The sequence below is a fragment of the Homarus americanus genome, unplaced genomic scaffold (assembly GCF_018991925.1).
Source record: "Homarus americanus isolate GMGI-L3 unplaced genomic scaffold, GMGI_Hamer_2.0 scaffold48406, whole genome shotgun sequence".
Classification (NCBI taxonomy): Eukaryota; Metazoa; Arthropoda; class Malacostraca; order Decapoda; family Nephropidae; genus Homarus; species Homarus americanus.
The window spans coordinates 3530665-3556414 of record NW_024753828.1 but is presented as its reverse complement, the minus strand read 5'-3'; the positions used below and the strand labels follow the sequence as shown (position 1 = coordinate 3556414).

The window sequence follows — 25750 nt, the reverse complement described above, 5'->3', positions numbered from 1 at the left end:
AGACCGCATGCTATAATAGTACCCTTTACCTAACCTATAAAAATCTAAAAACTTTAAAACACTTGTCTTATTAGTGTTTAAGGTGTCTAGTGGGCATTGGTGAAGTTTTCGGTGTTCAGATGAAAAAGGGGGGGAATCCATGAACTCGAAAGCTAATTTTAACCCTCCTTTTTTAGGTTAGGAAAGGTTAGGTAATGCTTTCAGAGGTTTGTCCAGTGTTTTTTTCAGTATTTTACCCCACATTAAAACATTTCAGTGTAGAACATTGAAAGTTTAAAGGGCCATATTTCTAAAAGGAAAAAAAATCACATATTTGGAATCAACATAAATATATATAATAGTAAAAAATATATATCCATTTTTGGGTTGCGGTACGTGAAACTGAAAAGATCCATATATATAGTATATTATTTTATACAATAGTAAATAAATTAGCAGAGAAAACAGCTGATTATAATTTTCTTGTAGTATATAGATTATACTCTTAAAATGTGATTACTCATGATAAGTTCCTATTTATCAAGTATATTTTGTATATAAAAATAGCCGTGAATAGTAAAATTTCAGAAAACATTAAAATACAATGAATTATATATTTTCTATATTAATTAGTTATGTTTTTATTCAATGCCAGAGACAGTATTGGAACCTGTGGCTAGTGTGTGGGGAGGATCAATGACAAGACTCTCGGGCGGGTTATTCCCTTACTAATAAGAGGCCGCTATATTACGGTGGCAGCTGTTGCATGCTGGAATAGAGGCTCACAGTGCATGGAGGTAAAACTAAAATAGGCCATCAGAATATATGTGTGTTTCCTCTTGAGATAAAGTAGAAAAAGGATACTATTTGAGTCTTCCATTTTGTTTTCTTTGGTAGTCTTTTTATTTACGTAGTTTATTGTCATAGAAGAATATGTTTGTGGCTGGATTATATTAACCTGAGATTATCTAGTGGGGGTTAAATATCATGTGATGTACCTATGGAGAGAGTGTTAAATATAGCCAGGTTAATTTAATGAAAGTTAGGGGTCTAGATGTTTAGTTTCTGATGTATTTGGGTGTGCTAAAAGGAATAATTACCATTATCTCATTTTTACATTGGGTTCAACACATACAAACACTAGCTAGTAGTTCTGGAAGGAGAGGGATCAGTATTGTATAAGCTGCCACCCACCAAATGTCGAGAATTTTATTTTTTGCAATCCATAGTTTAGACAATTTTAAGACATTTCTTCTATGACTTTTCCCTCGCAAATGACTGTACTCCTCTGAAAAAATCTGTCGTGTCACCTCGTGTTGTCATCTGAGGTTTGTTTCCGACCTACCCGCTCAGTCCGCAAAAAAAAAATTTAAATTACACCATGACACTTTCATTGGTACTTGATATCAAAATAGGAAGGAAATTAGGTAAGGTTAGGTAGGTTTCTATGGTTGGTTAGGTACTTGTAAATGTCACCTCATATAAAACGATAACTATAGTGATAAGAACATGTGGAAAATTAACATAATCAAACAACATCATCTGGTGGTAGTGATGTTCTCAAACAATACCAAAGTTACTCTTTGTCTTACCTCAAGAATAACCTAAATCACGAGGAGGAATTATACATGTTTTGTATTTTGTTTTCCTGTAGTTTTTCCCGGAAGATAATTCATTCCCATCCACACGACGATGCCATGATTGCACTTGAACTGTTTAGGAATCTTGTTATTTTATTACAGTAATTATACTTTGACAGCTAAACCTTGACTGAGTATAACAAGGGAGAAGTTATGTAAGGTTTGGCAAGCTTATTAAGGCCTTACAATAGGTAATAGACAGATTGATTGATTGACTGCTAGCATGTAACCCAAAACCATTTAATTTACTCAACCCAGTCCTGCTCTGCTCAGCCCAGACTCAAGACGTCAGTACTTCCATCATTTATTTTATGCAAATTACTGTCCTTCACAAAATTAAGGTAAGAATATGTATTTTCCTTTAAGTTCAAGTAAGGTTGGGCTGGGCTGAATTAGGTTGGTCATGTGATGATCAGAAAAAATCTTACCCAGCCTGATTCAATGTCATTTAACTTTTCTTTCATTGTTTTAATCTTTCTAGAAACCCACATTTCCTCACTTTTCTTACTTTTACCGGACATTAGGTGACTGTGATGCTGCTTTTGTGACTGCTGTACATTGTTTTCATAAATTTGCAACTTAGTTTTCAAAGGTGGGCAGTTGCAGCGCACATTTTTCCAGAGTTGCGGAACTGGTTGCGGCACAACTTTTACAAGAATTTTCAAGCGTAACGCGCAAAATTTTTCGGCAATAATTTAAAATTGGAATACAACTGCATATACAAACGGGCATCCCTAGAGCTGGGATTACGAAAATTTCTGTTTCTGACAATGATTCAGCATACACATGATACAGGTCGGGCAGCATATTTCTGAACTGTAAACCAGATGAGACCCCCCCCCCCCTCCGTCGCTCCCTCATTCCCCTTCCCTCGCTGTAGTTGCCAGATTTCATCTTTCACATAAACTCTAGAAACTAGAGTTAATGTGAAAGATGAAATCTGGCAACTACAGCGAGGGAAGGGGAGGGAGGAATGATTCATATCATAACCAGTCAGGCAGTCAGTAGCACTGCAGCTAAGGCGTCAGTTTCTTGTTGTTTTGTTGCTTGTTATTACTGGCATTATGGATTTTTTGTGACGAGGATGAGTCTGTGGCTGGCAGCAGTGATCCTGCCGCTGCCGACCAGGACATGGACACGGAAGTTGAAGTGACTGAGGCCAGTGGCAGTGAGGCATTTTTTTTTAATTTTTTAATAAAATATTGATATTAACTTTTTTGTATCAATTATATTTTATTTTACTTGTAAATAGGCAATTCTTTTTATTTTAGTATTTGTTTATTTATTTATTTTTAAAGTTGCACGTTGCGGTTGTGCTTCCGGCGAAACTCTTTGAAAATGGTTGCGATTGCGGCGCCCCAAAAAAAAGTTGCGCGTGCCCACCTTTGTTAGTTTATCTATCTACCTCCTGGGTTGCTTTAAAAAAATTCAAAATAACAAGAAATGAAATTATGCTTATCTCTTTCTTCAGTTTTTAAGACATACTGTATTCTGTTACAAAGTAAACTACTGTACTGTACAGGTATTGCCTGGTATTCATTAAAATATTAAAGATACCTGTACCCTGTATGATAAAGGAGTGGCTGTGGTACAGTAGACGTCAGTAGTATGAGAAGATTTCATATTTTTAATGACATTTAGACGTTCTTATTCACATGTCATCAGGAACTTTTTATCATCATGACTGTGAAGGCAGAGCAGTAATCCTTATCAATGTACAGTGTAGTATAGGAGAAGTATTGATTATATAGCCATGGCATCATTAAGGACTGTCATAAAGATTAGACTACAGGTGAAAACAGCTGAGGAAGAATACCAAACACTAAAACAGAAGGTTTTGGTCAGCAGCAGTGTTGGCAAGGTTTTGGAAACTGGCTTAACCCTTTCATTGTGTCAGAGTTTCAGGTTGGCTCCCAATAAGTGTTATTTTTCCATCACTAAATGAAACTGTTCATACAAACTTTTGTAATAATTTTTCTAATAAAAAGATACCATGCATGACACATAATTTCTTTAAAAAGCATTATTATGTGGAGAAAAATGCTTTTTATTACATTATAAGATGGCAATATAATATCCGTAAGATTTATATGAATCCTAAATCCTTAAGTTTCATATACAGTACCGGTAATAGACACAAGTAAACCATTCTTAGTTATAATGATAAAGGGTCTTGTTGATACAGTATTTGGATATCATCGTCTAAATTTACAGTAAATCCTCACAATTTCAGACTAATTGGGGAAAAGGCCAGTCCAAAAATATAAATTCTCAATTCCCAAATTGGATCTCCCTCCCCTGGTGAACCTAAGAAAGGCTACTAGTCCCTCTCCCACCCAATGCACAGGTAACTGGTCAATGCCCCATTCTCTACAGCAGTGCCATTCAACTTTTTGTTCTTATTTTGTGTACCCCTTGGACAATTTAATAATGACTGTGCTGTACTTGGGACCCACTTTCTTCCATAATGAAGTTGACTTTGAATATGAAGAAAACGTCATTACAGTATGCGTTAATTATACAGAACCATTTTTTGTCTGGTAATATTGCAAGTTTTTGTGTAATTTTGGATCTAAATTTTTTGCATGCCATATTCTTGTCATAATATATCAGGACATGACATGAATATGGTGCAAAAAAAAAAGTTAAGTTTCAAAAATACTGTATGCAAAATCTAGCGATATTATCCGAAATAAAAAATGGTCCTGTATATTGTACAGTACTGTATAGCTTCTTGTACCTGTATCTGTAACTAACCCTACCCCTTGTTGATTTTAAGTAAGCATAACACATATTGAATGTGGTAATATCTTTCATGATGAGTTTAATGTAAGAAAAATATGGCTACTGTAATGGTAAGTTGAAGCTTGGGATAAACACTTGGTGCTTGGAATAAAGAAGTATACTGTGCTGTACATGACTTTATTTTGTAGTGGTATGGCGAGTGGAGGTGGGGACAGGCTGCGAGTGGTGACGGCGGAGAACCTGCGGCACAAAATGGATGCTCTCGTGTCTGACCTTTCACACGCCCTGGATGAATCTCAACTTCCACAATACCACCGCAAGAGACGTGGGTTCAAACGGCGTGTCAAGTTAGCTAACAATCTAAGTAAGGAGTTGTATACAGTATATATTATTTATCTCATGATTGCATATTAATTAAAGTGAACTTCTAGATGGCTTTTTACATGTGTTGACAATGAAGATAAGATGCTCATTTTTACAAATTTTCTAGCCCTTGACCAAGAGAGAGTAACTGTGACAAACTAATGTACTGAGTAGAAAGATCATTTACCCTGGTCTGTGCTGATGCAACTCAACAACAGGTTTTGGTCGGCTTTCTTGGTTATAAGGCCAAGCACATTACTGATGTCTTTCAAAGGCAGTAATAGAGTTGTATCACTAATGACCTCCTCCCATTTTTTACCAAACTCTACATGGGTTGGTGGGTTTATATCCATCTAGAATCAACTGTTATGATGATTTGCATGTCCACTTATGCAAAACACTTCCTTTTCACTGTCACCTTCCATTTGTAAAACTCTTATCACTGGTTGCAATCATCTCGTGAAGTTCTTGCACCATGTGAACTTTGATTGGGTGAGAGATCGTCTTTCAGTATGTGTCGGGCCTGTCAGCAGGAACTTCGTGACACATATCTATTGTAATGAATTTTCTGGTTGATTTTTTTGCATCATTCAGGATATATCCCAGCACCAAATTTTTATTTTGGTCAACCTCTCTATGGTATACAGTATACAGTTTAACTCAAACATTCTTGAATTAACTTTTGATTTTATTAGGTGATTATTATTGTTAATCCTAGGACTTGGATTATTACTTTTATTCATTCCTCTCAGGTTTATCTACGAACCGTGCACTGAGCGAAGATTCGTCTAGCAGTATCGGTGAAGTTGTTCTCTCTCAGGATAACAAATCCTCAATACCTCTCACGGATTCTGATGATATGAGTCCCCCTCCTGAGCTACGCCACCGCACCCAACTTTTGACACATCAAAGAGCGCCTTCAAACCTCGCAGAATCTGACTCAGTCAATGAGAACTTCTCACCAGCTCGGCCTCACAATCGCAGGTAGGTATTGGAATTTCTCAAAAGTGATAGGATTGTGGCTTTTAAGTGGAAATATATTACACCAGATAGCCTTAGATAAGAAAAAATGGAAGTTACTAGTTAATTTATGCCAGTACCGTATATGAAGGAAGACTATTGGGTTGATATCAACTGATAGTTTTCTTTGAAAATTTACTTCTAGGAAGAAACTCAACAGTTTTGGAAAATAATAAGTGTTTCAAATGGCTTGTGGGAATTGAAGTTTTAATCTAAGTTTGATTAATATTGCACAATAATCAAATTACTGAATCAAAAAAGAAAGAAAATAAGACATTAAAGCTCATAGGTACACATGAGATTTATAATTTGCCACAAGTGTGCCTGCAACACAGTTTATTGTTGTACAGTAGCCTCAGGTTATTTTGTGAGCTAGGGACCAAGAGCATTTATGAAGTATCCGTAGAAAATTGTGATTTAAAATTACAGTAAATGAAAGTCAATACAAAATAAGGGTTTAGGGACCAGAGGCCCCCCCCCCAAAAAAAAAATCACCATTGTGTTTGCCTTTCCCCCTGAACCTCAAACTCCAAGATTCAGACTCGTGAACCTGAAACATTAGGCCGATACATTATTGGGTTCATGAGTCTGAATCTCGGGGTTCATGGTTCAAGGGGAGAGGTGAACAGACATTACTAGTTGACTGTACACTGTAGGGTAGTCCAAATTATAGGGTGAAAATTTGAAAGTTGTCTGAACCAAGCGAGCACATGGTGCCCTCGTTGTACTTCATGTACACTAGTGACGCTTTGTATAAAATTTGAAGAAAATTGGATGATGTTTAGGGGTCCCGCAAAACGTTTAGTTATTTTAGTCTCGTGAAAATTCTAGCTCACCTCAGGGACGATTACAAGGAACTCATCATTCTCTCATACACCTTCATGGGGGAAATTCCAGAGGGAGGTGTGAAGATCAGGGCACCTGGGGCATTCCACCAAGTCAGATGGATGGCAAAGACCAATTATGCTTTTAAGATCTTTTAATTTTTGGACCACCCTAGCCTACTAAAAAGAATATTTCACAATAATAATAATAATAATAAAATAATGCAATACTGGACATCACAGCTATACAGTCTCCATCTGACTCAACGTAGGTAATACTTCAAGACATTTATGTACATCAATGACCAACTACAGGAAATTAATCTATAGAAGGAAAATGTATTACAGTATTACCCCATAAAAATATATTGTCCTTAATATTAAATTTTTTCCGAGGAGGAAACTAAGTCTGTCACAGTTGTAAACGTTGGAGCTATTGTTGTTGTTGTGCATCGCTGTTCATGTGTTCAGGACGGCATGCACAAAGTCATGACCCACTACATAGAGTACAGGAGTATAGATAATTAAAAAATAATAATAATAATTCCTGTATCAAGGAACAATATCTTATCACACTCAGTTCATTAATCTATTGTTTTATTGCAGTAAAGTGGCGATAGGTTACATATATCATCGTTTGCTCAAAGTGCTGTTAATGTTTCTTATTTCTGTTGTGTAAGTGCTATGCATGACAGCCTGCATTGTTTTACGAAGAATGTTTACTCTTTTAATGAATATCATTCTCATTTGCCAACATAACCTGAGGCTATTGTATCTGCGAGTGAGGCTAGGTTCAGTATAAAGTGGAGTGCAAGCTCATAAATCAAACTCATTCTGTTGTTTACACTCAACAGAAGATGATAACAGTGGGCATCAAAAATACATTATAGTTCTGATAAACTTGATATTCATGTTACTATAAGTCCCCCAAAGAGAAGCTTATGGTGGGTGTGTAAGCAATACTGTGCTGTACGTTTATAACCTGTGGTAAGGAAGTGGAAAATGGAAATGAATCTGAAGTAAGCCCATTGTTATACTGTATAGGTGGTACTGTGTGTCTATATTGCATGAGTTGATGTAAGAGTAACTACTGAAAGAGTATTATATCAATGTGATGATGTTGGTGTAGATGTTGTGGAAGGTGAAGTATAAATTGGAGAGAATGAATATACTTGTGAGAGAACTAATGCAGATGAATATGTATTTATGTTAGTTAAGTCTGTAATCTAAATATTCTGTATATATTGTGATATAAATCCTCTTGATTCATTACTGGGACTAATCTGTGGTGGCCCTGGGAGAATCCTTAATTGGGAGGGTTTCCTTATTTCTCCCATGTACACTAAATAATACATTCCACACCACACTCGGTTTTAATTATGCACTTGTGATCATTACATTATTCTCGGTCATGCCCCCCCCCCCACGGGAAAAAATCCAAAACACTTAAAACTTGATAAAAATTATATGAAATACTATAAATACAAATATATATGAAATGCAATTGAAAAGGCATGTGCAGAATTTCTATCTCAGGGCTTTTCATCAATTGACCGCCTGTATAAAGATTATTATTTTTACATTTATTGAAGGTTGGTCATTTAAAGGTTAGGTGGGTACTTTAGCAGCCCGAGGGTTTAGACGGAAGGGATGTGACATGCACCACACCAACTGACCAATAGCAGACAGTCATTCCAATTAACAGATTCTCCTTGCTTGGTCCACAAATTATATTGAACAAAAACATGTCCATTGTTGGGATTATCTGGTATTGAGAAGTCCATTATTGGGAGGGTTTACTGTATTTGTCATTCATTTAAATTTTGACATAAGATATTATATAATGTAAGGGGAATTATTGTAGACTGTGTTTCTTAATGTGTAATTATTTTCCATTTGACTTTCATTTATAACATATGATTACTTTTGACAAATGTGAAATATGGTCAGAAGTCCACTAATGGCTTTCAGTGTCAACCCTTTCTTATGTAGGAAGAGGAAATGCAAGAGGTTGGCCTTGGACCCTGATGCACCATCCACCTCCACCACACAAGCCTCATCTGGACTGCCCATGGCTAAGCCCACAGCCATTGCCTCAGCTATCTTATCCGGAGCTTCAAACGGTCGCAGGAAGAAAGTTCTAAGACCATCGCCTGACTCCGAGTGCCGGTAAGGAATTTTTGTAGCTTAGATGGTCATTTGTGCTGTATTTACCATTATTATCTTTTCATAGTGTACAAAGGTAGTTCAATTGTATTCTTTTATAGGCACTGGCTATTAAGGATTTATCAGTTCATAGTATATCTTTGTACTGTATATGACAAAATTTTTGGGTGCTCTTTAAAATTCCCTTTACAAGTATCTTTCTAACCTAATAGCACTACCCTAAATTACCTGTCCTTACTACAGCATATTTCCTTAGTTCTATGATTCTACCTTACCAGAGTCTTGGAGCCTGAGTGTACAGTAGTCCTTGGTCAGGTGCCAAATTACACTGCATGCTGAGGAGGACTAGAGTGCACTTGTACAGTAGTTGTTTTGAGATCTGTAAGAGCTTCAGTCTTAATTATACGGCACTGTACTGTAGTTGTATTAATGAATGGAAAAAAGAATGGAATATGACTCTAAATAATATAAGAAATATAATCTTTGTTACACAGTGGATATTATCATAAAGAAAAGGAGTTTGTTTTAACCAGATTAAGAATAGCCAATGTTGTTAGACACCTTATCCTCTTAATGAACAGAACACTTTGTTTGTAACATTGTCTTGTGACCATAAAACACTTACTCATAAAATCGATTTAAAAATTGGAATAAGATTTCAAGGAAAATAAATGTATTAAGAAAAGGAAATCTAGACACTCCCCTGGTTAAGAATGACTCGGATTACGGATTTCCTACTTTACAGATCCCATCCGTCCTACCGGTATTTAAAATGAGCGGCAAGTAATTTCCAAGCTGAATGGGGAGATCTCCAACCATACCTCACCTGTGAGCTCATTGTTATGTAAAGGTTATTTTTTAACTCTTAATTTCAGTTATATACATCTTATTTTTTAATCTTTTATTTAATTACATACACCCTGAATCTTACATAGCCATAGAAAGTGCAAGAAAATAATAAAAGAAATACCGGCAACAATCATAGATAGTAAAGTATTTTTAATTTGTAATTTCAGATAGATATTCTCTTAAATTATTTTTACTCAGTTACACAGACACAATCCTACATAAAGAAAGTGCAAAAATAAATAAAATAAATAATTATCATAAGGTATAAAGTTATATGTAGCTACAGGCTCCCACCATGAAGCTGTGTGGTAAGTGTGGAGGTCAGAGTGCCCCTGGCACAGCACTAACTTGTATCAAATTTGCTCTCTTTATGCTTATGATTACCTATGGAAGGGTCACATCCGGCTTATGGATAATTCGGCTTATGATATTAGCCTCCAGGAATGGAACCCATCCGTAATCCGGAGTGTCTGCACCAATATTATAAAAGAACCTACAGTACCTACAGTAGATGTTACAGAAAGGCACTGGGTAATATTAGTTTATGGTAGTTATAATAACATGGGTTATACATGACTGAACCTTATTGAGAGCAATAGGTGTCTTACAAGCACCTGGAAGGAACATGGTTGAGTTATGAGAACATTCACTAAGGTAGAGGTTAGTAACTCAGTACTTTTCACTTTAGTGCCACGTACTGTAATGGATGTCTGTGTATATGTGTATCGTAAATAATTTATCTGTTAACAGGTATCTAGCAATATCTGCTGGTAAACGGAAGCGGGGCAGAGAACGCAGCGTGGAGTGGTGTGGCGGGCAGCACGTGTCACACAGCAAGCGTCATGGATCATCGTCAAGTCACTTTCACAACCTACGAGTCCACCGGGCATCCCAACCAAGCACTGAGGACAGCATGGAATATGATCACTCAGATGATGCTAATATGTAGGTCATAGAAACTCTGTAAAGGGTCATATATAGAGGGTCAGGTTTGGCATAAATCTATTTTAGGAATTTGATTGAGTATGTTTATAAAAAAGATATTCATAGTGTGTCTAAGGGTTCAAATTCAACCCTTACAAAAATAAAGAACTAATGGGAAGATCAGTATCTCCCCAAGATGCCTGAATATTTGTACCAGCATCTGTTTAAATTCTGTGATTCAGAGTTGGCATGATGCTGAATTTTAGCCCCAAAAGACACACTACAATATAATCATATACCTGTACTGTACAGTATATGCATGTTTCTACAACAGCATCATGCAATCTTTGAGACCCTGGTACTACCTGTTCACTTACATTGTACCATCTTGAATTACAGGGTAAAAGTATATAGTACTGTATCTATTGACAATTGGTTAGAATTTTTGTAAGGATTGACTTGCTTAGTTTGATGTAAATGAAGTAAAACTTTAGTTTGTTGTGCACTGTACCAGCATTCCCCATTTGTGTACTTGTGTTTTATGGATGGTCACAGGATTTTGCATTTCATTTTGAATTGGGAATAATTAGTGGTATTATAATGTAAATTGGCAAGTGTGAAATGAGATAAGGTAAGTCTGAAAGTGGGAGGAATGTTTGTGCTTAGTGGGGGAGGAGTGTTGAGAGTGTGCTGCCATAACACAATACAGTATTAGGAAAACAGGTTAGTCTCTTCATTGAGTTGAACTTGTTTTCTTGGGAAATTACAACTACTCAACTTTCTGGGTGGCTAAAATTAAAAAAAATGATAAATAAATAAAGTTAAAAGTCCAGGTTATCAAGCTATGTAGTTCTGTTACTGGTTGCAGCAGATGTGTAGGACTGTGTTGAGATATTTACCAGCTTTAGAATACAGCTGCAGTAAGGCATAACATTGTTTTGTCATAATTTATGAAATATGTTCTGCCAACATTACTTATGATAGTTTATTGTTTTTGTGAGACGGTTTGATAAGATGACTTGTCAACTTTCAGGGAACACAGCAGCAGTGAAAGCAGCACTGAGAGCGAGACTGGTATTTATACGTGTGATGAAGGCAGGGAAGCGGATGACGAGCAGAGCGATTGGTTTGCTGAACCAGATCCTGTGTATGGGGTTCCTGGTTCAACGAACACACCTCGGCAGAGAAATGCTTCAAATCGTCTCTCCTGGTGGAATGACAATGAATTTGGTCTCTCATCATCTGCTAAGGTACTATACATCAATTCTTGGTATTTTTTAATACTTGTTTTGTGATTAAAACTAGTCACTTCCGTATCTGTAAATCCAGTTTCAAGGTTTTCCCTAGGTCATTGTTTTCATTGGCAAAATCCTGGTCTGTGGCTCAATGTAAATGAATCATTATATTTTGGAAGTCTTAGTCAACATTGAACTTTTCCAAGGCTTACCTTAACTGTACAGCTTCAAAAGATGTAGTAAAACCTAAAGACTGGTATTAATTTCAAGCAAAGGCGATATACAGTACAAACCTCCTCAGGACATTACAGTATTTTTACTTCACTAAGTTAATGATGAAAACATAATAGCAATATAAATCTCCTGCAGTATTCCTCATCCTCATGTTTCTCTGATACAGTTTGTACTGTGTTGCCAGTAAAAGATTTAAAATTCATTAATATTATGTACGTTGAAAATGAACGTGGTAATATATTTTCATGGTGATGTACAGGTATGCTTTGTTATGAAGCTGTGACCACGTATTTCATAGTCAAATAAAATAATTACTCAAGAATAAATATTCACCTTTAAAACATGATAATTATGTGTTAATGTTATGTCATTTTGTAGAATTTGTTCTAATGCTTTACAAGTGTTAAATAACATCATTATTAGTCTTATTTTGAAATTAAAGTATATAGGACATAATACAGTAAACATTTTCCTAGAACCAATACAGTAGATGGTCTGCACAATGTACTACAAAAATTACAGTTGATCAGTTATAGTGCTGTACTGTACATAACTTAAAGGGGTAGCATGGCTTCCTTAACAGTGCTTGGTACTTTGCTGCTGTGGACCTTACTAAAAAAAATTGAAGTGGCCACTTTTTTATCTGTAAGTAAAAATTTGAAGTTGCTCAGTAAAATTTTGCCTTATGAGAATATAAACATTATATAATTCTCATCATTATCCTGATTTCACAGTATTGAGTCTTGTGTACAGTATGTTAAGTTTCAGTCTCTCTTTGAATTTATGGTACTATTAAGCACACAAAATATCCTAAGAAATTGCCAAACACTGAAAATGTCATCACTCAGTCTTAATACCTTATTATATTAATGGTATTGATACCTTGCACAGTTCTAAGTGAACTGAGAACATTGTTCAACTGTAATTTTTAGTAAATGTCTGGGTAAAAAGGACAATATATTGTAGAGACAGTGGTAATAGTAGTATATGTTATGAATGTTGCATGCAGTAGCGTTCTTTGCTCATGTTGACCATTTGACAGAGCAAAAAAATATATAGCCCCAAATTTAACCAACATTTTATTAATTTTAGAGGAAAGTCAGCATTTTAGATTTGAAGTTTGAAATTAAATTAACTAATATTAGCCAAAGTTATATATTTTGCCTTTGAGAGTTTTGAATTTTAATCAATATTGTTATGGGTTCTTTAGATTAAATATTTCAATAAATCTCTGCCAAAGTTATCCATAGTTCTTATGCATTATAAATTAGATTTTTTATAATTAGTGATGTCATTAACTTTGATTATCTACATGAGCACAGAGTGTTAATTAACTCAGAGTTAACTCAGTTGCAGAAGCACACGTTAACCATGGGTTATGGTCCAGTGGCATCCTGTGTGACCACAGTCTTGAACCTCATGCAGTACTTGGCTATCCATGCATTACTTATTCATATAACATGATCCATGACTGTTCATCTCAGTTGTGTGTATAGACTATGGTTAATCTGAGCTGTACTTATCCAACACCTGTTAATTGAAGTAGATTAATTTGGGATAATAGGTAGAAGGGAAATGGAGTTTATGTTGTGGCGATTAATGTCCTTTAGACAGTGTTAATGCTGCTGTTGCCAAGAATAGGGTAGATAGCAAAAGATAAGTAGGATGGTAATGGTGAATCAAGCATCCAGCTACAGACATTGGCACCATGAGTCATAGCAAAGCTCTGTAATGGTAGGTACAGTCTTAGATCAATTATAGGAATTCACTGGTGTTACTGAAGAGGAATGTCAGAATTTGGATAACAGAAGGGTGATGATTTAAAAGGGCATGTCCATCAGTGGTCTTTAGTTTGTGTGTGTGTGTGGGGGGGGAGTGTTGAGAAAGGACCTTGTGGTTAATGGGAATGTAGTATACAGTCTTTTCTAGGTAATAAAAAGTGTGTGTGTGTGTGTGCTTGCATGTCTGTCTCTGGTGTTATATCTATACAGTATAAGGATATATAGACTACACTTGACCCACTCAGAGGATAATGTAAGAAAGGAGACTAGTGAATGGACATAGATGGATTTTTCCAGGTCTAATGTGACCTTTCCTGTTCCATAGTAATATATCTCACAGAGAACTTCCCTTATGTGCTGAACCTAACTGCATTCCCCACATTATCTGCCATCTTTCTTTTGATATCACCGCTCTAGATATCAAAGTTAGGTGCAGTAAGTGAACTAGGTTCTCCATGGCCCATTTTACCATACAACAGGCAAGGTTATATTATATACTGTACTAAGAGGAATAAATCCGTATCCATCCACTAAAACATTATCCAGTATTTAGTGGGATGGTCAAACACAGTCATTTCCATACGTTCTACATTGTCTGATCTAGCTCACCTGATTTCTCAACTTACCGTTGTATTTTTATAAGGCATTTAATCGGTAACATCTTTTGGATTAAAACCTCTCAGTTCGGCACCACTGTCATCTTCTGTCCTCATTCTATCATCTACTTCTATGTTTAAGGAAAATTTTTGTAAATGGCCATTTTTCATTATTGTTTTGATCAAAACTCAGTTTACAACTTCAGCAATTTGCTTGTCTCTTAAAATACTATATGATACTTTAGCACCCAGTTTCAGCCATTTTTTTATTTTTTAATTCAGTTTGCTATAGAATATTGTAGTCAGTCACTGTACATTATCACTTTTACAACACACTCCACTTTTTATTCTTCCCCCTCATAATATTTAAACCTATTTTGCCTTTTTCATTACAAAAAGAAGAAAACCACTTGTGTTCTTTGAATCCATGAAGCTAGTATTCTCCTTTAGTTTATGTTGACCAGTGAACAAGTTCCTTACAAAAAGTTAGAAAAAGTGGAAACTGTGTTGACTGTAGCTGAATACAGTACATCAGTTCGAGAGAGAACAAGTGGCGGTAGATGAAGGGAGAATCTGTGTTGTTAATAATTTGGGCTGTGTCTGTAAGCAGTAAATGTGTTTATATTTGAATGATTGTATTGCATATAGTGATTCTGGTTTGTTTCTGTATGTTATCTGCTTGAAAAGTGAAGAAGGCGCTGATGGATTGTTCAGTAGATTTTTCTGATTCATTTAAGAGAGCAGATAATAATGTCTTGTAACCTTAAGATGTTCTCTATAGCTCATGAGAACAGTGGGGTAATGGCTGTGTCCCATAGAGTACCTGCCAGTAAAAGTGAAGGATGGTGTTAGTTGCTTCCCTCTGTTGACGGGTGGCGTGAGTTGCTTCCCTCTTTCCTTTCCAGGCTCTGTTCAAAGAGAGGTATGAGACAATGTCCGTGGAGAACCAACAAGCCTGCAGACTCAGATTCCAAAAGCTGAGAGAGAGGCTTTTGGTGAGTATTGGCGTATCATGCACCCTGTTATTTTCAGACAAGGTGGATAGTTTGTCGACTCGTGTGGGGGCCTGTAGTTGGTGGAGGCTAATTCCATTAATTGTGTTTTACTCTCAAAGTGTCAGGTCAGGAGAGAGTAAGAGTGTTTGTAGATTAATTACCTATCAGTAGAATGAAATTTGATTAAATCATAGGTCATGGTTTTGTAGTTTACAAAATGGTGTTTTTGCATGTTTTTGTTTATTATTTATCAAAGGGAAAATTAAAAAAAAAAATAGGTTTCCTGACGCTTTGAGGGTTGAGATGATAAAAGTTTTTCAGAAATTGAAGGAGAATAAGAGCTGAATCTTGCAAATTCTCTCTAGGGTAATACTCCAAGAAAAGTTAGGTAATTTGAGCTGAATTCTTACCATGCTTAAAGAAATCTTGTGTTGAAAAGTATATCTAATTTGTTTTATGAATCACATATCTTCATAGTGTAATAATTGAATCTTCATTGAATGAGATGAATGAACGAGATTCAGCTCAGTTCACAGTTCATTGCCTTAACAGGTGCTGAGGTAGGAATAACTGAAATATAAATATGCTGTGATATTAATTCGATTGACATTCCAGAGACGTGAAATTCGTGCTGGACGTAGAAGAATACGAGACAGGAAGCCCGGTTTCAGTATAGTATCGTCAGTGAATGATAAAGTCTCGCGATTCTTGCAGGTGGGTGAAGGACTACAGTACTGTATAAGAAATTCATATCATACACACTTCTGTTCTTCCCACCTTTTCATATTGTTGTTGCTATCCCCAAGGAAACAGATCATCGTTTCACATAAAGATATTGCAAGTAAAATGTAAAAGTTTAAAGAACAAGTGTTGAAAAAACCCAAGTACTGGGATAATTAAACCATAGCAATGTCGTTAATGAGACGGAATATGTTATTCAGACATCCATATCAGCAGGGAGGCACAACTGTTCAAGACAACGGCTAGCATATTACATATCTCATGATAAATTAGTTCAAGTAAAATTATCTTACTGTACTTAACTTAAAGTAAATTCAATTGTTTTTTATTTAAAGTGTTAACAGATCTAGGTAAGGGTCTAGATTTTAGAAGCTTTTGGAGCCACAGAGAAGATTTTTGAAGGTTACCGAATCCCAACGTATGTATATACTGTATGTGGAATGGATGGCCTTGTGTAGTGTGATATAAAGTGGATGATACACCGGGGTATACTGATGTACACTAGGGTACTCTTAGGTGGGTATGAGAGGAAGATACAGTAAGTCGTCACTATACCTTGAGGGCTGTATTGTTGGAAAGTGGCACAAATGTTAAATCCATATAAATTAACACTGTAACCGTATGTGAAGAAGAGTGCCAGGTATACTTCTCCTGTGGACACTTAGGTGAAGGAGGATGGAATTGAAGGATGTGGGTAAGCTCTATCCTTGCTAACCAGTCAAGCAGAACAAGTGCCAAGTAGACTTAACTTATGACAAATATTTTCTAGTTTTCTCTAACCACACCATCCAAAATTCAAACAAGGGTAAATTTGAGTAACTTCATCATCATCGTTTTTACAGCCATTTGTCTTAATAGCTTTGATTACCTGCTGGTGTGGTGTACCAGTTGTCATCAGGCAAATTTGATGCAGGTGTTATGGGTGGATCACCTTCCTTTCATCAACCCACTTTACAGACTGGGAACTAGGCATTATATGTAGGACTTCCAGGTGCCTTTGTAGCTGGCAAATCATTGTCACTATTCTGAGGTAATCAAATATTACCTGCTTACCTGTATTATTCATCTAGAATTAGAAACCATGATTGGGTAGGGAGACTTGTATTTATAAGAGACTGCATTGATAACCTGTATGCATTACGATTAAGGCATTAATTATAGGATACAGGTTTAGCAAATGATAGCAAGAATTTTTGTTGTATCTAATTTGTGATTTAGTTTCTATTCATATTAAAACATGCTCATTTGGTAGAAGATACTATACAGTAAGTTTATTTAAGTAAATCTTTTTTTTAAGCTGTATTATCAGTGTGTGCGAGAAACAGACAAGTGGAGTTAGTTTTGGTTTTGTTTGTCCTGAACTTTCTAATTTTTTGGGTGTTACTTCTACTATCCAGGACCCAAGGCAATCAGAGCTACGATTAAAGCCAATGACCGACAAAGATCGTGACCAGCTAAACCACCTGGCTGATTTGTACTCTCTCACCATCCGTAGCAGCGATGACCAAACGGCTCCTATACTCACCAAGACCAGGTGTGTGGCTCAACATAGGAATTGCCAAGGGTAAATATTAGGTGGTGTTGTTCTCTTCCGTACACTGAAATTTCTCAATAGTTTTAATTGGATATTGTATGAAAAAAATGAGACTGCCATACATTAAGGGAACACTTGTAAGCAGGCAAGACATAATAATAAATTTTTCTCTGTTTTAGTTAAGATTTGGAGTTGGGTGAATTATGAATGAGAGACAAAGAGGTGGAGAAGTAATTGGTTATTGCAATAAAAGGGTGTAATGTATTTAGGTTATGTGTAAAAGATGGATATGGGAAGAATAACTGGAAATGTATGCTGTTGAGGCATATAGAAGACCCAAGACTATATTCAAAGTTGGAAGAATTAATTGAGTGGTAATGAAGGAATGTAGACACTAGCCTATAGAAGAAGGTAGGATTAAGAGGCCCTTTTCATTCTGGTAAGTATTATAATTTAAATTTGCTTTTTATTTCAGGATTTTTTATTTTTTTTTTCATTTTCACTGTTATGACAAGTTACAGTATTTAATTTTATGTTGTACAGGGGGGCCCCAAGTTCGCAGATTTTTATTTCGCGGTCCTCTATTATTCGCGGATGACACCCTGGATGCACCCAAGAATGTCTGTTAGTAGTTTTAAAGTTGCCAGCATTTTCGCTGCTGGGACAGGGAGCCATTCGTTCAAGAGACAGTAATTTCCTTTACCTGTACAGGTATTGTAAATATGTGTGTGTCCGTGTGTCACATACAAATAAATAATAATGGGAAAATATTCTTACAAATAATCAGAAACAAATTTATTAAAAATGTGACAGTCTACCCTCAAGTTATTCGCTGATTTGGCGATTCGTGGCCATGTTGAGAACCAACCCCTGCGAATTTGGGGGGCCCCCTGTATTGTAAGTTTAATTTGTCCATACAATAGAGCTTCTCAATATTGGACTAACTGCTACAGGGAGTTGTTCCTCGTAGGGAGTTTCTATTAACCTTCTCGTGCACGCAGTAAATATTTAAGTTTCCAAGACCACAACAAAAGTCATGGGACCATTCATGTGAGGTCTGGTCACCTTTGTTTTGCAGCCAATGTATCCCACAAGAAATATTTTTTGCATGATTTTTTACTTTAATGGCTTCGTTTTTGTTATCACTGTAGCATACCGGGATAAGCAAAAAAAATGAGAATAAGAATATTTTTTTCACTGAATAGAGAAAAAAATATTTGTTTCCAATATTGTATCACATTATTTTTGCACAGACCTACCAAGGTATATATATACATACACACACACAGTATTATCTCCATTAGCCGGAATTCTCCGAGAGCCGGAAAATCATTCCTTAAGCTGGAAAATTCCGACTTTGGGAATGATTGTCCGAGGGTCACATTTCCCGGAAAATTCAGAGAAAATTCTCCCGATACCCAGAAATTCCGGGGATGGGGGATATTTTTTCGGGTTCAAGAGATGCTGTAATGGCAATTTCTGGAACTTTCGAGAAAATTTTTCCATTACCCGGAGGGATTTTTTTCCGTCTTTGAGAGTCGTCTTGTTACCCGGAAATCTCTCATTCCCGTAAGTGCTCTGCACCAATTGTTCCGGCTAACAAATATATATATATACAGTATATATACATATATATATATATATATATATATATATATATATATATATATATATATATATATATATATATATATATATATATATATATATATATATATATATATATATATATATATATATATATATATACACAGTATATATATATATATATATATATATATATATATATATATACATATATATATATATATATATATATACTGTATATATATATATATATATATATATATACAGTATATATACATATATATATACAAGTGCTCCTCTACTTACGAACGAGTTACGTTCCTCAGGCTTGTTTGTAAGTCCAACTTTACTCTTGTCGATACCAAACATATTGTAAAAAATTAAAAGATTATGGATATTTAGTACAGCTATACTCTTTAATACAGCTTTAAAACCTGGCTCACTCTTCTCTGAGGTAATGTTTGTTCTATCTGGAATTTTCTTCAAAATAATCCCATCTCGTCCACATTAAACACCTGTTCTGGCAGGTAACCCCCCTCAGTGATGATGTCTGTATCTTTTAAAGTTTGTAAGTTGAATGTTCTTAAGTAGAGGAGCACCTGTACAGGCAAACCCCGTTATTCATTGCCTCGGTATTCGTAACCCCGTTTAACCACAATCAATTTATTGTTACCCATTTCCACTATTCGCAATGGTTGCCCTGTTTATTCGCAAATTCTTGCGAGCAAAAATTTTGAACCACGCGCCTGAACAAGTGAACCACTGCCTTCAACAAGTGAACCACAGCCTTCAACCAGTGGAGAATAACAGAGATAATGAGAGTGAGGTGGCTGACGACCCTGGCAGTGAGGAGAGTGAGGTGGCTGACGACCCTGGCAGTGAGGAGAGTGAGGTGGCTGACGACCCTGGTAGTGAGGAGAGTGAGGTGGCTGACGACCCTGGTAGTGAGGAGAGTGAGGTGGCTGACGACCCTGGCAGTGATGAGAGTGAGGTGGCTGACGACCCTGGCAGTGATGATGAGAGTGAGGTGGCTGATGACCCTGGCAGTGATGAGAGTGAGGTGGCTGACGACCCTGGCAGTGAGGAAAGTGAGGTGGCTGACGACCCTGGCAGTGAGGAGAGTGAGGTGGCTGACGACCCTGGCAGTGAGGAGAGTGAGGTGGCTGACGACCCTGGCAGTGAGGAGAGTGAGGTGGCTGACGACCCTGGCAGTGAGGAGAGTGAGGTGGCTGACGACCCTGGCAGTGATGATGAGAGTGAGGTGGCTGATGACCCTGGCAGTGAGGAGAGTGAGGTGGCTCACAACCCTGGCAGTGATGATGAGAGTGAGGTGGCTGACGTCCCTGGCAGTGAGGAGAGTGAGGTGGCTGACGACCCTGGCAGTGATGATGAGAGTGAGGTGGCTGACGACTCTGGCAGTGAGGAGAGCGAGGTGGCTGATGACACCAGCAGTGATGAGAGTGAGGCTGATGACCTGGCAGTGATGATGAGGCGAAGTGGTTGTGAGCCTGGCAGTGATGAGTGGTGGCTGATGACCTGGCAGTGAGAGTGAGGTGGCTGACGACCCTGGCAGTGAGGAGAGTGAGGTGGCTGGACCCCGGGCAGTGATGAGAAGGGGAGGTGGTGGATGACCCTGGCAGTGAGGAAAGTGAGGTGGCTGACGACCTGGCAGTGAGGAGAGTGAGGTGGCTGACGACCCTGGCAGTGAGGAAAGTGAGGTGGCTGACAACCCCGGGCAGTGATGAGAGGAGGTGGCTGACGACCCTGGCAGTGAGGAGAGAGGAGGTGGCTGACAACCCGGGCAGTGATGAGAGGAGGTGGCTGACGACCCTGGCAGTGAGGAAAGTGGGGTGGCTGGACGACCCTGGCAGTGAGGAGAGTGAGGTGGCTGACCACCCTGGCAGTGAGGAAAGTGAGGTGGCTGACAACCCTGGCAGTGATGAGAGTGAGGTGGCTGACGACCCTGGTAGTGAGGAAAGTGAGGTGGCTGACGACCCTGGCAGTGAGGAGAGTGAGTGGCGACGACCCTGGGCAGTGAGGAGAGTGAGGTGGCTGACGACCCTGGCAGTGAGGAGAGGAGGTGACGACCCTGGCAGTGATGAGAGTGAGGTGGCTGACGACCCTGGCAGTGAGGAAAGTGAGGTGGCTGACGACCCTGGCAGTGAGGAGAGTGAGGTGGCTGACGACCCTGGCAGTGAGGAGAGTGAGGTGGCTGACGACCCTGGCAGTGAGGAGAGTGAGGTGGCTGACGACCCTGGCAGTGAGGAGAGTGAGGTGGCTGACGACCCCAGCCTCCTCTCCCCTAATGCCAACTTCAGCAAGCAAGCAACACAGCATATCAGAGGTTAATTAACAGTCTACGTTTAAAACTTACCTCACACACCTACGCACACAAACACACACACACTCAAACATATAAAGTATACTGTACTTGTAAACATATACGCCTAATAAACTCAGTGTTTGTTATTGATGTTTTATTTGATATTTTGCCCTTGTTTCTTTATTTTATGTTCTATATGTATTGAGTAAAACAAGTGTTAAAATCTGACGGCCGTGACCACCCGTATCCCCCCTATATACATTATTTCTTATGGGTGAAATTGCTCTGCTATTCGCAATTTCGATATTCACAACAAGTTTCATGCCTGAGACCTTTTTAATAGTAATGGATACAGATACACCTGTAATATGATAATTAATGCATAAAATTAAAATTATAAATATTATACCAAAATATGAATGTCACACATAATTAATTCTCAGTAAGTGTGTGGGGCAAGGAGGGATAGGTCGCAAGTAGAGCTCCACATAATACTAGTGATCAAAATAGTGGTAAGCACAGTTATTGATGCTGTAGTGTGGTTCTCCTTGTTGGTTATTGTAAAAGTAATTTATTGTTGCCTTAACCATTTGCTGTCACTTTCTACTACACTACCACCCACCATTATCTCTCTCATCCCCTTCCTTAAGATTTCTCTACTGTGCCCCTTGATTCACTGAGCCAAAGTGAGAGAGGTGTAGAACTGTTAGTTAGATAATAGAAGTCATGTCATAGATATCTAACCAATTGATAGATTATGAAAGTACTATACTGGTGAAGGGAATAAATATTGTTTGCTTTATTCTGTGGGGTTTTTGTGTTCAGTTTATCATTTAATATTTGTTGAAATTAAATCTGTTAGTGATGTGCTTTTAACTAGTTGGTATTTGCTGATAATCATTTCTTTTAGTACTGATCTAATCATGCTCTTTATATTAATTTATTAATTAATTAGATATTAGTGAAATTTTGTTTTGTATTATATTGATTAGTTTGGAGTGCATTTATGTTGAAAGGATTGATGAACTTACCTGTTTGATTAAAGTTAAAGTTCAAATGAGTAAGTATCCCATTTGATTGTTGAAAAGTGAGATTTATCAGCAGCTGTCATTTATACAAGCAGGGATGTGAATGTAATGCTCTTTAGGAACATCTTCCAGCACCCTTTCTAGGGAATTGTTTCATTTCTTGTATCTCCAGATGTGGGAGCTTAACTTTGTGAGTTTCATTTTTCTCTTACAATTATGGTCTTGTCCATAGGAATACCATTACGAAACAGAGACTGGAAGCAGATGGGGAAACCTTGGCTTGTGGTGGCTCCTTCCCAGGTGGTTTACCTGTACCACTCAGTGACTTGAAACGACGCAGACGCACACCACCTCCACCTACTAACAACCTAACTGAGGGCAGCAATGATTCAGTGGAGAGTATCTCCAATAGTGCAGGTTTGTCAGGTAAAGGGTGCCAGCATGTTGAAAGTCCCTGCTCACATTCTTATCTAGCATAATGTGACCACTACATTTAATCACCCCCATATATTTTTGTCTCAGTTTTCTCTAAGGTGTTTCTTTAAAAAAAATTCTGTATATTTTGCCTCCTGCTTTCATTTTAATGATGGACCTTGCCTGTCTAATAAGATAGCCTTCATCATAAAATACTTATCAACTCTGGGTTTGTATTCACCTTTAACAGTGTGCTAAGATCCTGCTGGTTTGCAACCTTGGTCTTGTAGACCACATCTTTGACAAACTCCCACAGGGAGGTGATCATGGTGGCCAGGTGATTGGTCCGCCTCGGTCAATCCAGCGACCTGGAAATTTTTCATTTAGGACGGCTTGACGACTAAGGCCCATTGAGGGGGATCCCCGTCCTGTTGAAAAATTATATGGGGTTGCAGGTGTTCAATGTGTGGTGATACGAATCCTCCCAACAATGTTAGGCACATTGTTGATGTCACTTACTTCTCTGCAATGAAAAACAGACCCACCAAGAGGTCATGGGGAATGCACACCACACCTTTGGACTGTCAAAGATGTGGTCTACAAGACCAAGGTGGCAAACCTGCAAGATCTTAGTGTTTGGATCACAGGGTAAATAGGTTTTTATTGACCAATTTTTTAACTTATACCGTCCTTACTTTTATTTGTGCTTCTTGAGCCATTTATGTGACATGTAATATCTTGTTAATACTTTTCATGAGAAGCTTTTATATTTCTGGGTAATATAATAATAATAACAATTATAATATTGTTGTATACTCTTACATCTGTCAAAGAAACAGTTGAACGTTGTACAGGTTGTACCTCTCTAGTCCGGCAACCTCGGGACCTGACCGGTGCCGGACCATGGAAATTCACCCTTTTCCTGGATAGATAGTGACTTGTGCTTATGCTTGGAAGCACTAGCACCACTTTCTCTGCATCATGGTCTCTTTGAAGACATATTGAAGGGTTAAATGTCGTATAGTAGCTTCTCAAATTTCGTGAGTTTTTAATTCAACGTATTTTATTGGAACACACACACAAAAAAAAAAAAAACTTTTGACGGCGGAAACTTGAATTTCGACGGGTTTGAACGGCCCGCCAACGTGCAGACGACGTGCATAATCGTGTAAACAGCGTCATTTCTCTTATGTACAAAAGATTCATTATTGTTTATTACTGAATGTCTTTTTTATTGAATTAATGTTTGTGTGCAAAATGAGCAATACAATTCATTGATAATACGTAGAATATTAAAACACACGAGGAAATGACACAGCATTGTTTTCGTTGATTACAAAACCAGTGACTGACTGGTTCTACATATAAAACTGAAGAAAATACGACTGGTTGTAGCTGTAGTAAAATTAATATGGTTGTTTTAAGTAATGTTATTTAATGTTAATAAATGGAACAATAGAAGTAGCTAACGATAATGGTAAAGAAAAAAGAGAGATTGCATATGTAAGTGCGCACACGTGAAAACATATCGTCATTACTTTACATAAGAATATGAAAGCAACACTTATTTACTGTTCATATATATTTTAATTAATGTTTCTGAATTTGTTTTTATTGAATTGGTGTTTGTGTGTGCAAAATTAACAGTACAATTTATTAATAATACGTGGAATATTAGAGGAGACGAGACGGCTGCCGGCATTGTTTATGTTAAAGCTTACTAAACCAGTGACTGATTGGTTCTACATATAAAACTGAAGAAAATAAGACCCTGATTGTAGCTGTAGTAAAATTAATATGGTTTTTTGAAGTACCTGTAATGTTATTTAATGTTAATAAATGGAACAATATAAGTAGCTAACCATTAATGGTAAAAAAAGTGAGACTGCGCGTATGTAAGTGCGCGCACATGTGAAAACATATCGTCATTACTCTACATAAGAATATGAAAGCAACGCTTATTTACTGATCATATATATTGAAGGGTTAAATGTTGTACTCTGTATAGACAAGCAGAGAGAGAGAGAGAGCAGCCGAACTGCCGGATGTAAACAAACCTTAATTTCCCGCGGCTTTGTTGTTGTCTTTTTTATGGGGATTAGCCCACCCGGGCATAGGTCACTGACCCACATTGGGGCGTGAGGGGCAAAAATTTAATACTCCTGTAATAATGATGATAATTCAGATAAGTAAAAAAAAAAAAAAAGCTGCCTATCTACCTATTGGACAAACTAAAATCGTTCCGGACCACGGGAGTTTCCGGACCACAGAATGCCGGACTAGAGAGGTGCAACCTGTACAAATATAATTTGCATATATCACATTAGAATATACCTGTAGCTGGTGTTCACGAGATATGATTAGTTCAAGGACCTCTTACAAACATTAGTTAGTTATATGGTGGGTTTCAATTAGACCTAATAGTTTCAAGAACTATATGCAGTATGTACAGTCCCCAAAAAAGTATAGATAGATTTTCCGTCGCTATAATTTGAAATGCTCGACGAAATACTTTGACATGATCGCCAATTAATGATCATAAGTTGGTATGCCTGCTGGCTGTATCAGCGAGATGGGGGTAGGATTAGAGGAGGTAGTTGTTGTTGTGTGGCATACTAGATACTTCAGTACAGTAAAGCCTCGAATAACGACGGTAATGTGTCCTCCAATATTGCAGTGTAAGGTGAATCATCGTGTCGCAAATCATTTTTTACCCTCTTTTCCCCCCAAAACAATACAATTAAAGAAAATTGTAAACTATATTCTTTAAAA

At 37.4% G+C, this 25750-nt stretch overlaps 1 protein-coding gene across 7 annotated transcripts in view; it reads left to right on the top strand.

Annotated features, from left to right (window-relative positions):
* The first annotated feature begins 648 nt into the window (after positions 1 to 648).
* LOC121855467 (G patch domain-containing protein 2-like) overlaps positions 649 to 25750 on the top strand; it is a 29471-nt gene continuing 4369 nt past the window's right edge. Inside the window, exons 1-11 of one of the 7 annotated variants that reach the window (XM_042350409.1) lie at positions 649 to 776; positions 1878 to 1960; positions 4553 to 4728; positions 5480 to 5711; positions 8543 to 8740; positions 10337 to 10531; positions 11544 to 11760; positions 15262 to 15351; positions 15967 to 16065; positions 17490 to 17656; positions 22797 to 22990. In XM_042350409.1, the coding sequence (XP_042206343.1) occupies positions 771 to 776; positions 1878 to 1960; positions 4553 to 4728; positions 5480 to 5711; positions 8543 to 8740; positions 10337 to 10531; positions 11544 to 11760; positions 15262 to 15351; positions 15967 to 16065; positions 17490 to 17656; positions 22797 to 22990 (1657 nt within the window). In that variant the 5' untranslated portion in view covers positions 649 to 770. The remainder of the gene's footprint in view (positions 777 to 1877; positions 1961 to 4552; positions 4729 to 5479; positions 5712 to 8542; positions 8741 to 10336; positions 10532 to 11543; positions 11761 to 15261; positions 15352 to 15966; positions 16066 to 17489; positions 17657 to 22796; positions 22991 to 25750) is intronic. The other 6 variants (XM_042350411.1, XM_042350412.1, XM_042350413.1 and 3 more) reach the window with 6 other exon arrangements.